The sequence below is a fragment of the Orcinus orca genome, chromosome 1 (assembly GCF_937001465.1).
Source record: "Orcinus orca chromosome 1, mOrcOrc1.1, whole genome shotgun sequence".
NCBI lineage: Eukaryota > Metazoa > Chordata > Mammalia > Artiodactyla > Delphinidae > Orcinus > Orcinus orca.
Window position 1 is genome coordinate 58,334,167 of NC_064559.1, and position 15,578 is coordinate 58,349,744.

General features: G+C 37.6%; 1 protein-coding gene across 12 annotated transcripts in view; it reads right to left on the reverse strand.

The window, feature by feature from the left end:
• Positions 1-15,578, reverse strand: part of DNM3 (dynamin 3) — a 573,184-nt gene that overhangs the window by 78,943 nt on the left and 478,663 nt on the right. The window contains exon 18 of one of the 12 annotated variants that reach the window (XM_049715555.1): positions 3,589-14,442. The exons of the other annotated variants lie outside the window; for them this stretch is intronic. Within the exon in view, the coding sequence (XP_049571512.1) occupies positions 14,335-14,442 (108 nt within the window). The 3' untranslated portion in view covers positions 3,589-14,334. Of the gene's footprint in view, positions 1-3,588; positions 14,443-15,578 lie in introns of those variants that run through there. 12 annotated transcript variants of the gene reach the window in all.

Below are 15,578 nucleotides of genomic sequence, written 5' to 3' on the forward strand. Positions count from 1 at the left end.
AGAATGGAGAAGATAGTGTTTACTTTACAGCAGGGATTCTCAACAGCAGTACTATTGACATTTTAAGCAGGATAATTCTTTGTTGTAGAGGGCTGTCCTGTGCCTTATAGGATGTTTAGTAGCATCCCTGGCCTCTACCCACTAGATGCCAGTAGCACCCCCCAACCCAGCTGTGACAGTCACAAATGTCTCTAGACCTTGCCAAATGCCCCCAGCTGAGAAGCACTGCCTTACAGGATGTTGTGAGGATTAAATGAGCTAATTTAAAGATATCTAGCGGTGAAGGGAAAGAGAGAAATACAGTTTTTGAATGGGGAACCAGGTAGAAGAAAGAAAAGTCTATATATCTATAGACAAAGACATAGATAGAGATTATCTATCTATCTATCTATCTATCTATCTATCTATCTATCTATCTATCTATCTAGAGAAGAAAAAGCCAGTAGGAGAGAGAATAAAAATCCAAGACATGGAAATAACTGATAAAGCAAAGCCCCAAATATATGCTGAAGAGATGGCCTTGTCAAAGAAGAGGAACATCCTCTGACCTGGGAGTACAGAAAGAAAGGATGAAGAAATGAAAGAATCCTGAGGATTTTCCTTTTTATAGTAATGCTATTATCTCCATTTTGAGAAAAATTAAGACATAAAAAGTTCTCTTTCTCAGGGTACAAAATATGCTGATAGAGTTGGGAATAAAACACAATTAACTTATACATACTGGAAAAAAAACCTTAGTAATTTATTCATTAGCATTTTATTGTGCCTAGCCCTGAAGAATGAGGTGTATAAATAGTCTGGCAAAGTAAAAATTTTCATGTACATGGGAGAAATTTCAGGTGAATGAATCATGGTGACAAAGCTAATGGCTAGAGGTTTTGGAAGCTACTTCTGTCTGTCATTACCTTTTCTTACCTATTCTTTCTTTTTCCCTCCTTTGCACTTTCACCTACTTCTTCCCTCAAAACTCTATGTCTAAGGTCACAGTGTGTGACTTCTTTCTTCCATCATTTATGTCCATTCATTGAATCATTGCACAAATATTTACTCACTACCTATTATGTCCCAAGTTCTAGGGATATAATAAGTTAACAGAACCACAGAGGGGATCTTGTCTTCATGGAGTCTGAAGTACAGTTAAGAAGACAGACAATAAACAAATAATAAACCAATAAATGTAACACAGGAGAATATCACACAAATCAACCAATATACAAAATGCTGTTCTGTCAAATTTCTGCCTAATGTTCCCTGTCTAGTACTTAAAATTTAAATACTGCTTTTTCACGATTTGGGAGGCCTTTCTATTTAGTAAGCAGTTGTAATACACTGTCTTTGTTAAAGAACTATTCCTGGACCACAACCACCATGTCATTATGTCATTTTATAGAATCCAAGCTGAAATTAATTAATTAATTTTACTTTTTGTTCATGCCACGAGGCATGTGGGATCTTAGTTCCCCGACCAGGGATCGAACCTGCCCCCCTGCACTGGAAGCGTGTAGTCTTAACCACTGGACCGCCAGGGAAGTCCCCAAGCTGAAATTTAGATGTCTGCCACTCTCTGATGTGACATTTGTATTCTACAAATCCATAATACTATAATCTTTATACTTCTGTCCCTCTGTAATTCATTATAACTATAACCCTCTCAGCACTTCACATGAATTGGAAATGTAAAATTGTTAATAGCCTTCATAAAACTTGGCTTCTATAACTGACTTCAGTAATTTTGTCACATTTTAAGAAAATCAAAGTATCAAAGTTATGCTTCAATGCTTGACAAACTCTACCTTTATATGGGCTGAGCAAATTTATATGACTGGCTTTATCTTTGGGTCTGGATGTCGCCATCTTAAAGTGACTTAAAAAAATCTTTATTGGCAGACAATACATTCCATACCTTACCCCAAAAAAGCTTCTGCTTACAATCCATGAGTTGGATTGTTGGACCACATGGAAAGGGAAGAATTAAGCTTAGGGTAAAACATTAGAAACGTTTTTCTTGATAAAGACTCAGATTTTTAACCATACTTTACTGAGTCTCTTTTTATGTCTCGTTCTAATGCTCAAATATAGAAAGATTTTGACTTTTTTTCCTATTTTCATGGAATTCCAGTTTTGAAATAGGCTTTTAGTGGTAGCACATAAAAGTTACCCAAATTTAAAAAAATTGGGCTTTTCTTTTTGTTTGTTTTTTAAATTTTATTCATTTATTTATTGGCTGTTTGGGGTCTTCATTGCTGCACGTAGGCTTTCTCTAGTTGCAGTGAGCAGGGGGCTACGCTTCATTGCTGTGTGTGGGCTTCTTACTGCGGTAGCTTCTCTTGTTGCGGAGCATGGATTCTAGGAGTACGGGCTTCAGTAGTTGTGGCACATGGGTTCTAGAGCACTGGCTCAGTAGTTGTGGCGCACAGGCTTAGTTGCTCCGCGGCATGTGGGATCTTCCCGGACCAGGGCTCGAACCCGTGTCCCCTGCATTGGCAGGCAGACTCTTAACCACTGAGCCAGTGGGGAAGTCCCGGGCTTTTTTTATTTAATGAAAGTCATGTTCACAAAAAAGTTCTGGTGAAGGCAATTCTTTGTAACACTCACAGTCCTTGACCTCATACCACTTGTCTAGGTATACAAGCTTAAGTTTGAAAATCTTTTCAGTTATTGTCATACTTTCTAAGGCAACCTATCAAATCAAAGGGTAAGGAATATTTTTCATATGAAGCAGATACTGCTGAAGCATAATGGGAAGTGTAAAGTGCTTATAAACCAGAGTTTGTAGTCTGAACAGATTCCAGTTCTTCAACCAATTTTAGATGAATTTGACTCAGTTAATGAAGGTTATAGGTCCAAATCTTCATAGGCTAAATTGGGTATGAGAGGTCCTTGCATACTTATTTCAAGCTAGGTCAGGGTTTATCAACTTCAACACAATTGACACGTATGACTAAATAATTCTTTATTGAGGAGGCTATCCTGTAAATAATAGGATATTGGCTTCCACCCACTAGATTTCAGAAGTATCTCCCCAGTCCAACAATCAAAAATGTCTCCAGACATTGTCAAATGTCCCCGGGGAGCAAAATCACCCCTAGTTGAGAACGACTGATCTAAGTGGAAAGAGTACTTTTTTCCAATTTCTTACTTGAGGGAATAACTGCAGTGACAGAAAAATTTCAACAGGCTGATCCTTTTTTTAAAGCTCCATTTTGCTCCTTGTATCAAATTGTCATTTTTTTTTTTGCCCAATTCCTTGAAGTGTCACTAATTCTTCCTTTGAAGCCATGTGACACAAAATGAGAAAATTTGAGACTAATGGCTAATTACTTCAAAGAGGAAAATGAAAATGTCCAAATTAGAAACTTTCTTCAATTAAAACTTGGTCAATAATAATAATTTTTTTTTTTTTTTTTGCGTTACGCGGGCCTCTCCCGTCGCGGAGCACAGGCTCCGGACGCGCAGGCTCAGCGGCCATGGCTCACAGGCCCAGCCGCTCCGCGGCATGTGGGATCTTCCCGGACCGGAGCACGAACCCGTGTCCCCTGCATCGGCAGGCGGACTCTCAACCACTGCGCCACCAGGGAAGCCCAATAATAATAATTTTTGCTGAAGAATGTGTGCTGTCGTTATGTAAAGGTGGTCTTTAGTGTTCCATTTTGCGTTATATCCCCAAATAACACTAGCCTTTTCTATTTTAGGGCTGATTCAATTAGTTGGCATATAATTGAATATATCTTCTAAATTCTTATTTAAATACTATTCTGTTTTCATTTTAGAACTTTTACTAGATTCTGCTTATCCCAATAATTAAGGGAAATGCATTCCTAATTCTGGACTAAAATAGCATGTAGCAAGTTGAGGCAAACAAAATGCAAATGCTTTAGAAAAAGAACATAGTTTTAAGTTAAAATATATTAGTTCTCTTTACCATTTCTTAAAAACTAGAGTCCTGAGTGACTTATTTTAGGTTTTGTTCTGGGATACTTGCCTACCTGCCCCATCCATTCAGAATGCTTAATTTTTAATATGCAAGTATATGGCTTCCATGTAGTAATTATCATTACCAACTGGGTTCAGGCATATGCTCACCTGGCCTTCTTCTAGCTTCCTACAAATTGCCTCATACTCACTTGCTCAGTCTACCTAAAAGTTACTGCTCTCTCCCCAACTTCCCCCCATACACTTTCTGTATAAATTTTTTTCTTATCTTATAGTATTTCTAAGTTTATAAAGAAAATACATGAGTGTTGTAACAAGTTAACATATGGATGTCTAAAGAAGTTAAAAATAATTCCTGGGCTTCCCTGGTGGCTCAGTGGTTGAGAATCCGCCTGCCGATGCAGGGGACATGGGTTCGTGCCTCCGTCCGGGAAGATCCCACATGCCGCGGAGCGGCTGGGCCCGTGAGCCATGGCCGCTGAGCCTGCGCGTCTGGAGCCTGTGCTCCGCAACGGGAGAGGTCACAACAGTGAGAGGCCCGCGTACCGCAAAAATAAAAAAATAAAATAAAATAAAATATATATAATTCCTAACTTTTCTCCAAACCCATTTCCTACACCTTTCTCTATGCTCTTATAAACACATACAGAAACGTGTATGTGTACGTACGTACGTATACACACACACACACACACACGTTCTTTCTCAGTCTCCTTTACTGATTTCTCCTCTTCTGTTATCTTTCTAAAGAATAGATAATTCTGTCCTCAGCTCTGTTCTTTTTGCTTCTATACTTTGCTTCTTTCTCCTTAGGTGCCAAGATTTTAAATATCTAACAACTCCTAAATCTCTGTCTAAAGGCCTCTCCTCTGAGCTTAGATTTATATATTTAACTGCCTAGAAGATATCTCCATTGGGATGTTTAAATGGACATTCAAATATTTGATTCTCCCCTCCAAGGTACCTGGTAAGATGATACTTCCTGTCCATTTGAATTTAGGTGTGGCCATGTGGCTTGCTTTGTACAATGAAGAGTACAGAAATTACATGTCACATTCAGATAGAAGCATTAACAGTCAGTGTATGACTCTCCACTCATTTCCTCTGCCATGGTGATCAGTAATAATCCTATCAGCTTGAGTCCTGAAGTGGGAATAACAAGGAACAGAGTCCCAGGCAGCTTGAGATGCACATGCAGCACGAGCAAGAAATAAATTTTGTAGTTTGCAGCCACCAGATTTTGTGGAGTGTTTGTTGCAGCAGTATAACTTAACCTATCCTGACTAACCACCGATGTGTACTAGGATCCCAAATTTAACATGGTCAGAATGAAACGACCCATTCCATTTTCTCCTTTCCCCATCTTACTCATTTTATTAAATGGCACTAACACACACCCATCATCCAAGATCCAATAATATTTTTTTATTTTACTCTTTCTCTCACTTTCCAAATCCAATCCATCAGTAAATCTTAAAGGTGTGGTTCTACTACCAAAATATATCCCGAATCCAACTACTTCTCACTATTGCCACTACTGTGACCCTAACCCAAGCCATCATCATCTCTCCTCTGCACTGACTCAGCAGCCTCCCCATTTTCCCTCTAAACACCAATTCTCTCTTTCATCTTTATTACTGTTTTTTCTTATTGATTTCTTAGAACTCTTTAATTTTGGCAAAGGTATTAATTCTTTACCTTCCATATGTGTTGCAAATGTTTTCTCCAATTTTAACTTTTTTTTTTTACCCTGTTTATTTTTTAGAGTCAGATTAAGTCACTGGCTTTTATTACCATCAGCCTTAGTCTCTTTGTGCTTAAATATGGTACAGAGGGACTAGATACTTTACACCTCTAAACCTTTCGGTTCTTGTTCAAACTGGAGGTGTCTGGTAGGGAGCTAGCAACACAGAGTAAATATTCAAAGGTCAACATAACTCTCTGAAACCAAGAAGATGATTTTCCCCCTCAAGGGGAGTATTTCTTAGTAGGGACTCTAATGCTAATCCTAGTACTTCAATTGTCATCTGTTTTTCAATTTTCAGATGATACATTTTGTTACATAAATGAATGGATTCAAGGCAAATGAATCAACTTTTAAATTTAAAATTTACAGAATTCTTTTCATTAGCCTAATATTATATGTTTTCATCTTTAAATCTCAATTAGATTTTTTTAAATAGCAGAGGATCAAGGGCCAGATATTAGGCCATGGAATGGCTGATAATCCTTAGATAATATACATTATTTGTACATTATGCACAACTCAGTCATAGACGGCAATAGTGCTGACAGTTACAAAACTGCAACTTCAGGAAGAATGATTGGTCCAGGAAGATGGGAAGGCTGGATACTATGAATTTGAGCATTTGAAACAATGACATTATTTGAGACTCAGGCAACGGGGCGGGGCGGGGGGGGCGGCGGATGTGGGCGTTCAGAGACTCATAACATGGTCCTTCAACAATATGTTAATTCAGTGAAGAAAACAACATATTTGCACAGGCAGGGGAAAGGAGTTGACAAAATCTGTGTATTAATTTAAAAAAAAATAAACAAGATTATATAATTATGCCAAGTTTGTAGTCTTAGATGATTAATTTCCACTATTTATTTATATTATCTTTTACTTTCCTGTAAAGTTTAATCCATTTATGTAATATATCTCTCCTTCTGAATACTATTTTCATCATTTTATATTTGTTTCTTTCTCACCATCCTCCATTTAAATATCTTCCTTTTTCATTTTTTCTGTGTGTTTTAAAATCTTTTTTTGAAAATTGCACAAAAGACAGTTATTAAGAAAATGACATGGGAACAAAATTTAAAATTGCCCATACAATTAACATTTTGGTGTGTATCTTCTCAGGATTTCTGTGTGTAAATATATATACATATAAATATCATCCTCTACAAAATTTTAAGGCAAAAATGGGATTATGTTATCTGTGGTGATTTTTTTCAGTTAATTTATCATGAAAATTTCCATTGCAATTGATATATTTATATCTTTATGTACATATATAAAATATATATCTTTAGTTTTCAAAATTTGCTTCATAGCATTTCATTGATGTACCACACTCTACTTAACCAGTTATCTATGATGGATATTGATACAGTTTTTAAACATTGGTAATTATGAAAAATGTTTCCAAATAATTTTTGAACAAATACCTTTGCACAACTATCAAGTTATTTGATAAAAATAAATTTTTAGAAGTGGAATGGCTTGGCCAAAAGGTTGGCACATAACCAAGGCATTTGATGCACATCACCAAACTGGTGACCCTCCAGGAAGGCTGTGTGTATACCCTGCCACATGTAGCAGTACATAAGAAGGACAGCTTCCTCATTACCACCTATCATGACCGTTCTTTCACATTTCTCATGATCTGAAGCTCAAAAATGATGTTTGGGGCTTCCCTGGTGGTGCAGTGGTTAAGAATCCACCTGCCAATGCAGGGGACACGGGTTCGAGCCCTGGTCCAGGAAGATCCCACATGCCAAGGACCAACTAAGCCCGTGTGCCACAACTACTGAGCCTGCGCTCTAGAGCCTGTGAGCCACGACTACTGAAGCCCGCACGCCTAGAGCCTGTGTTCCGCAACAAGAGAAGCTACTGCAATGAGAAGCCCGCGCACCGCAACGAAGACCCAATGCAGCCAAAAATAAATAAATAATTATTTTTAAAAAAAGGATGTCTGGACAGCTATTTTAATTTACAATTCCTGGCTGCTAGTGAAATTGAAACTTTTTCTCATCTAGTTATCAGTCTTTTTTCTTTCTGTTTTTTGGTCTTAAATGATTATGTCTATTGATTGGCTGGTTTTTGTTATGTTTTAAATGAACTGAATAGAAACAATTCTATTTTGAGGACATTTAATCCTTTGTATGTCATACATACTGCAAGTATTTTATGAATTTGTCATTTGCCTTTTAACTGTTTACTATCTTTTGTCCCATACAAAAGCTTTAAATTTGCATGTAGTTTAAGTTTGCATTTTTTTTCCTATTTTCTAATTCATTAATTTTTACTTTAATTTCTTTCTTTCCTTAGTTTTTTGCTCTCCTTCTGACCTTTTTTTTTTTTTTTTTTTTTTGCGGTACGCGGGCCTCTCACTGTTGTGGCCTCTCCCGTTGCGGAGCACAGGCTCCGGACGTGCAGGCTCAGCGGCCATGGCTCACAGGCCCAGCCGCTCCACAGCATGTGGGATCTTCCCGGACCGGGGCACAAACCTGTGTCCCCTGCATCGGCAGGCAGACTCTCAACCACTGTGCCACCAGGGAAGCCCCCTTCCGACCTTTTAAATTTATTTACTTCTATTAAAATAAGAATTCTATTTAAAGTTATTGATTTTTCTCTGTGAATAACACTGGGTATATTTTATAATATTTCCTGTATAGTATTTTTACTGTTATTATATTTCAAATAGTCTGTAAATTAAGCATTGATTTCCATTTGGATCCATTCTTGGAGTGTATTTTTTCATTTCTAAGTAGATAGGTTTTCACATTTAAAGTTTGCTATGTAGGGCTTCCCTGGTGGCGCAGTGGTTAAGAATCTCCCTGCCAATGCAGGGGACACGGGTTCGAGCCCTGGTCCAGGAAAATGCCACATGCCACGGAGCAACTAAGCCCGTGTGCCACAGCTACTGACCCTGCGCTCTAGAGCCCGCGAGCCACAGCTACTGAAGCCCGCGTGCCTAGAGCCCGTGCTCCACAACAAGAGAAGCCACCACAGTGAGAAGCCCGTGCACCGCAATGAAGAGTAGTCCCCACTCATTGCAACTAGAGAAAGCCGGCACGCAGCAACGAAGACCCAGGGCAGACAAAAACAAATAAATACATTTATAAAAAAAATAAAGTTTGCTATGTGTCTCTAGTTTTCTAAAGCTTATTAGATATCCAATATTAATATATATTTTAAATATACACATACATATCTTTTGAATCCACCTTTTTTCTTATACCAATCACATTTTTTTTTTCATTTTGTTTTTTGCCCAGCTGATCTGGTAAAGATAGGGAGAAGGATTTTAAACTCTCATAACTACAGTGATTCTGTGTGATTTCACTGTACATTGTGATAACCACATTTCTATAAATTAACAAAAGAAATAAATTTCTACTTTTTGATTAAAAATGCTTCTGTGAGGGCTTAAATTTCAAAATAAAACTTATCACAATGAAACTTCTAAAATCATACTTGATGACAACATGTTTTCAGAACAGAATCATAAAGAATTCCTTTTATTTTGGGGCAGTGTTAAACCAATTCCTTTGAAAAATGTCATAGGGCATACAAAAAGATGTCTAAAATTTTGTGAGAAAAAATACATCAAAAAAGCTACGACATAAGACATCATTATTCTCTTATTTCTCATTAACTAGAGAGAAGTCACTTCTTTTTAGATACAATAGGGAAAATAAAAATATAAAACAAGCCCCAAACATCCTTCAGAGGTCCCTGTCCTATCACCCACTGTGAGCTTTCTAAACAGATCAATTCTTGCTTCCTTATAGAGTCTATCTGGCAAGATTCATAAATTTGGGAACACAATATAGATTCCACCTCGTTTATCAAAGCTTTTTGCCTTCAACTGAACTATCCTTTTTTCCAACTGTTTAAAATTAAAGTTGGGGATTCAAAAACTAAGCATTCATTAGCAACGCTCTTTTAAGACTGGTTTGCCAAAAAAGAACCAAAGGTTTATTGGTGTTGCAGTGATTGAAACAGACAATTCATTTTTATATGCACATAGAACTAAAATAATACTTTGAGGCTAGTGAGTTTTCATCCTTTCTTTTAACTTTAATGGTATTCTTATTGGTTTATGCATAAATTAAGGGAACCAGATGGGCTCTCCTTAAATCCCAGGGAAATACATTCACTAAACTTCTTTAGGAAAATCAAGGAAAGAATGTACATTATTCAAAGAAAATAAATAACCCTAATGGAGTTGACTATACCTAAACTACATACAATGTTCTTTCAGTCATTTTAAATACTAGAGAGGAAATATATTGGGTTAGCCAAAAAGTTCGTTTGGGTTTTTCCATAAGATGTTATACCTTCTGACACTGTACTGTCTGCTCCTTCATCTACTAAGATTTTAACACACAACACCAATAAGACATTTCCAGGTTTGATGATGGATTTTCAGTGCCTACTTATACTCTCTCACATATGACCAATTTAGGAGTTAAAGATCTGGCATGAGAGGCAAAACAAATTAACATGGATTTAACATCTGTGTTCTTCAGTGTAATATATTTTGGTGACATTAGATTTGGCACACTCTGTCTTTGCAAATGATGGCCAGAATCCAATGGATTACCAAATCAGCACTTTAGGTAATAGCTATTTTTCCCACTAATGGAGACTGACAATGTACAGTTGTCTTGCTGAATGTGTTAGAAAATTACTAGACAAAGTGTTTTTTAAATGTTGTTAAAACAGGTGTTCAAATAAGATTTTCTTTTCTTCTTCTTTCCTTAAATATCAAAGCCCTCAACTCTCTATAAATTATTGCATTTAACCTAACTAGAACTTAGTAAAAGCTTAGTTATTTTTATTTATTTATTTTTTTGCGGTACGCGGGCCTCTCACCGTCGCTGCCTCTCCCGCTGCGGAGCACAGGCTCCGGATGCGCAGGCTCAGTGGCCATGGCTCACGGGCCCAGCCGCTCCGCGGCATGTGGGATCCTCCCGGACCGGGGCACGAACCCGTGTCCCCTGCATCAGCAGGCGGACTCTCAACCACTGCGCCACCAGGGAAGCCCAAAGCTTAGTTATTTTTAACATGGCATGTTTTTAACATGTTTTAGCATGTTTCAGTTCTATTTCTCCTTTTCAAATGCTCCTTTTCTCCAATCAAGGCAGTCAACTTCATATTTTTGCTGGGGGGCATACAAGAATCCTTTAGTTTTTAAAACTAAAGTTTTAGACTGAAATTAAGTAAGGTGATAGTAAATTTCTCTTTTAAATGTAATAAAAGATTCATAAGAGAGTAAATGTAGCATTTCTGTATAACTTAAAATTTTTTGAAGTATTCATTTCTGAGCCTAGGGTTCTTTTCAGTTTTCATTTGTGTTTCTGTACCAACATCATTAAGAAATTTGGGAGTTTTTATTATAGTATTTTATTCTTTATATTTTAAGGGCTTTTTCTACCTTCAATTTGCCTAATATATCAAAGATACTTACCTGAAACTCAAAGTCTTTAACAAAAACATAACACTAAATGTTTATTAAATTTCTAGACATGCCCACCAAGCAAGGGCATCAAATTAAAGAAGGAAATTAAATGTCTTCTCTCTAGGACAAAGCATGGAGATTACTTTTTACCTGAAGGCCTCAGTTCTGAAAATGACATTCTGATTTACATTTGTGTTTAACCAACCAACCAAACAACCAAACAAACAAAAAAAGCCCCAAACCTCCCTGTTACTGTATTATATTTGTTCACATTTCCCAAACTGATTCAGGGAGTCCTAGATTATAGTCTTACTATGGAAGACACTGACTTGGAATCCAAGATCTAGGGAAACCCCTCTAAGGAGGAGACAGACTCTACCCGAAGCAACTTAGGATATCACTATGCCAATAGAAAAACATTTTCAAAGGAAAAATAAGTAATGGGCCTGGAAGGAAAAATTTTCCTGAGCAACTGTGAGCTCCTCACAAAAGGAAAATTTGCTTTTTAAGGACAAATAAAATACATATAATTGTTCAAGGAAGAATGTGACCCTTGGTGTTTTGCCCCATCATGCATTTATAATATAAATCTGTGTGTCTCTTGTAGAAGTTTTTTCTTTCTGGGAGTTTAGAGAATTAGCTCCCACACTCTAAGCATAATCTAAAGGTGGATGAAGCAGATCAATTTAGCTGTCATTGAGAAAATGAATAGTAGGGTTGCTCCATACACCTTATAATATACGTGTGTGTATGTATATGTGTGTATGTTCACTATACTTAATGTATGTAGGAAGATGAATCCATTCATCCTGCTCATCTAAAGAAACATTAATTGAGCAGGCTTCATTCTCTTTAGTGTCTGGTTAGTTATCATAAATAATGAAATACCATTCACTAAATAAACAATTAGCCTTTGTGAGTCTGAAATGAGTCACCTTTTTTAGCTGGCTCATGTATATGGCAGGCAACAAGTCAGGTATGTTGCCTTGGGGACAACTCAGACAAGCATTCTAGCGTGAGAGGGAAAAGTGAATCTCATATTCTCCTTTTGAAGACTCCAGATCTATACTCTGGAGACAGCACAGCTTGTATTCCAGTGTTTTCCATTTATACTGAAATTCTAAGCTAAAGGAAAATAGCATGCAGATGTGCTCCTTGTGATTTGAAGAGGCTCTTTTGTGCCAGAGTCCATGGTCAGTATAATGATCATATTTTAAAAGTATTAGCCTTCTATTTTTTCACAAACTATTACTTATTCATAATATAAGCAACTAAGAATTAAGGCATAGGGGCAATAAACATCAGCCCTCCAAAGCAGCTGCTCTTTAATTAAAAATCAAAACAGTTAAGTACTTGCATCTTTGGCACTCTTCAACCAACACTCTAACTGGCACCCAAATATCTCCCACAGCATTGTACCAAGTGTTTACACTGCAGGTGGGGGCTCCAGGTGCCAGGAGACCCTGGAAGGCCTTCTGCATCATCTGAGAGGTGGCCTTGAGGAGCAGCAGCTTAGAATGCTTGAGTTTTATTGCTCATTGTATAATTATTTGAAAAATCAGTAAATTCTGTTAAACTGAACATTTTATTACCCAGAAGAACTTGACCAAGCAAGACACAACAAATGGATGACTCCTATTATGAAGAAGAGTTTTCTTTGGGGAATTTTACAAATGCTTTTAAGTCATCAGTGAATCACTAGTGAAAGAAGCAAATCATAAATGCTTTTTGAATGGCCTAAGGGTTAGCACCTCCCTAAAATGTCAGCAGCTGATTCCCTGATCCTCAGCATGTATAGGCTTGCTGTTAGTGCACTCACATAGCTCAGGCTATTTAAACGATTAAGAGATGCAGCACACGCAATTCTAGACAGTGACTCAGTGTAACCTAAGTGACCAGGATCAGAGATACTTACTATTCAAGAATCAAAATACATTATATGGTATAAGAACTAAAATTTTGTCCAAATGTTTTTTCCAATAGTGGTATATTAGTTAGAAATATTATCTTTTACTTTGTAGAAGAAATCTTTAATTGATTTCATAAGTTACCTTCTGTTTTAAAAAGTAAACTATTAGTGGGCTGAGTTTGCCCCTCTGGTCCTTCACAAATGTCTATCTTGTAGTTTTCTTATATTATTTTTAACTTTATTAAATATTATTACTTGGGTCATAAGCAATTATAGCAAGATATAAATTTATAAAGTGACACATTTTCAATACCAACCATCTCTATCACCTTATTCCATAATAGCACATTCCATCAAATTAAACTCCAAGATTTCCCACATTTGTTTTAAATTCTATATGTATGGCTTATGAATAGCAATTTTGATGAATTCCAGCTGGTTTAAATATGCAGGCAGACCCTTTATAACAGAATCCTTTCAATTCTTATTGTATTCAATGAGGCCTATTTTAAGTGGGCCACCTGGTAGGATAAAGCACTAATAATTCTCCACAGAAAAAAAAAGAAAAACAAATCACCCTGCTAAACTTAAGACCATCTTCCCCAACTACACTACTATTACATACCTAATATAAGTGAGAAGTAGTTCTAATCTTCTGGAAAAGTTGAATTAAAGTTTTAACAATCTAGCCACCCTATGAACTACTAAATTACTCATTTACCTATTATAACAACATTAAAATAATTTCCACCATTTGTGTGCGTTGCCTGGTTTCACAAATCTACCATACACATTTCAGTCTCCCCCTCCATTCCCCACACCCTCCTGTTTCCATCCAGCTGGAATACATCAAGGGTGCAGAAGCCAAGGCAAATGTTGACCCCACCCTCCTCCATCCATTTTAAGGCACCTTCAAAGCCAGAGCACTGATCTAGCTCAGTTTCACCAGCAAAGCCAGCCATCCTGCTATTTAAGACACCAGTTTGGGGTTTTTATAGCTACACATTAACATGAGAGCTTAGATTTTTGGTCAAAAGCTTCAGCTGCACTGAGTTTCATCAGACTGTCTTCCCCTTTCTGCAGAAGAGTCCTCATTATTAAATCTTCATAATCTTTGCTCTCAGTGTTGCTCTCTTTCCTTATAATAACAACCTCTCTGAACTGTCCAATAACCAACCCTGAGGAACATAATATTTCCCTTCCGAAAGGTCAAAAATGAACAGCCATGATGGTAGTCCAAGCTCTGTTTTCTCTGACATTTGCACACCCTCTGTGCACTGTCACAGACATCGGTCATTTCAAAGTGCACAGAAACACTCTCGCCAAGGCACATGAGGGAGGGGAGTGGGGGCTGGAGAGAGAGGAGCTGCAGTAGGACAAAGAACTTACTTTGTTGTTCCCCTGTGCATGTAGCCGCAAGGAAAAAGAAACAAAAAAGAAATATGTTAAACATAAATTTATTTTAAAATCATGAGATTTTTCATGCTAGAGCAAAATCCAAACAAATAACTTAGCTATTCACTGACATCCCATTCATACGCATACAGCGCCCAAAGCTCATGGACAAGTCAGAGATTCTGCTTATATTAAGTGAAATCATACATTTATAACAGTAGAAAATTATGACAGAGATTTCCCCCTTTCTTTCTACTTGAAATACTTGAAGTACGGGAACCTGGCCAAAAAGCATTGGTTTGAATTGGTAATAAGTGAGCTGTTAGCATGAAAGGCAAAGTATTTAGTATGTCAGCTTGCCCTTTCCTGACAGCCCCTCCTCCAACGTGCCAAGCAGTGGAAAATTTCATCAGCCAATGCATTTTTAAACAAACACTGCATCCTTGGTTTCAAAGAAGGTAGGGGAAAAAAAAAATGAGTAGAGGAAAAGAGTGGGTGGCTCTGGGGAGACAGGGTAAGCAGACCAAGTTACGACCTCCATCTGTACCATTCCTTTACTTCGTAAATTATGACTTTTGTCTTGGGTTGGCATGGGAAGCGAAAACTGTATAGTGGGGATGCAGCCAAAATAAACACTGGTCCACATTCAAGAAAATGGGTCTGGAAAGGTTAGTCACAAAAATGTAGTCATTTCTAAAAGGGACACTCTGGATAGAGACACAGAGAGCCGCCAGCCACAGGCGGCAGGCAAATGGCTCTCCTGTTTCAAACTGGAGCTGCAGGAGTATGATTTATATCAAACAATTTAACTCACATATGGCTTAAAAAAATAAAACGGTGATTCATTACCCCCAGGGCAGCCCGAGTCCTCGCAAGGTCAGATCCTGTGAGGGAGACGTGATGGGATATGGGCAGGGAACAGATCTGAACTCTTCTCACAAGGGGCCTAGAAGGAATTTCTCTCTCCGCTGAGATGCAGAGTGGAAGAGAGCTGCAACTGAAGTGTGTGCATCTGTGGAGGAGCCTGAGCACGGGTGGAGTAACAGGTTGAGCTGGAGATCTGGCATTTAGTTTTAAGAGAGGAAGTGTGTGCGGGGAAGTAATACATACAAAAATTTTCTGGAGAGCAGTAAGGGAACCAT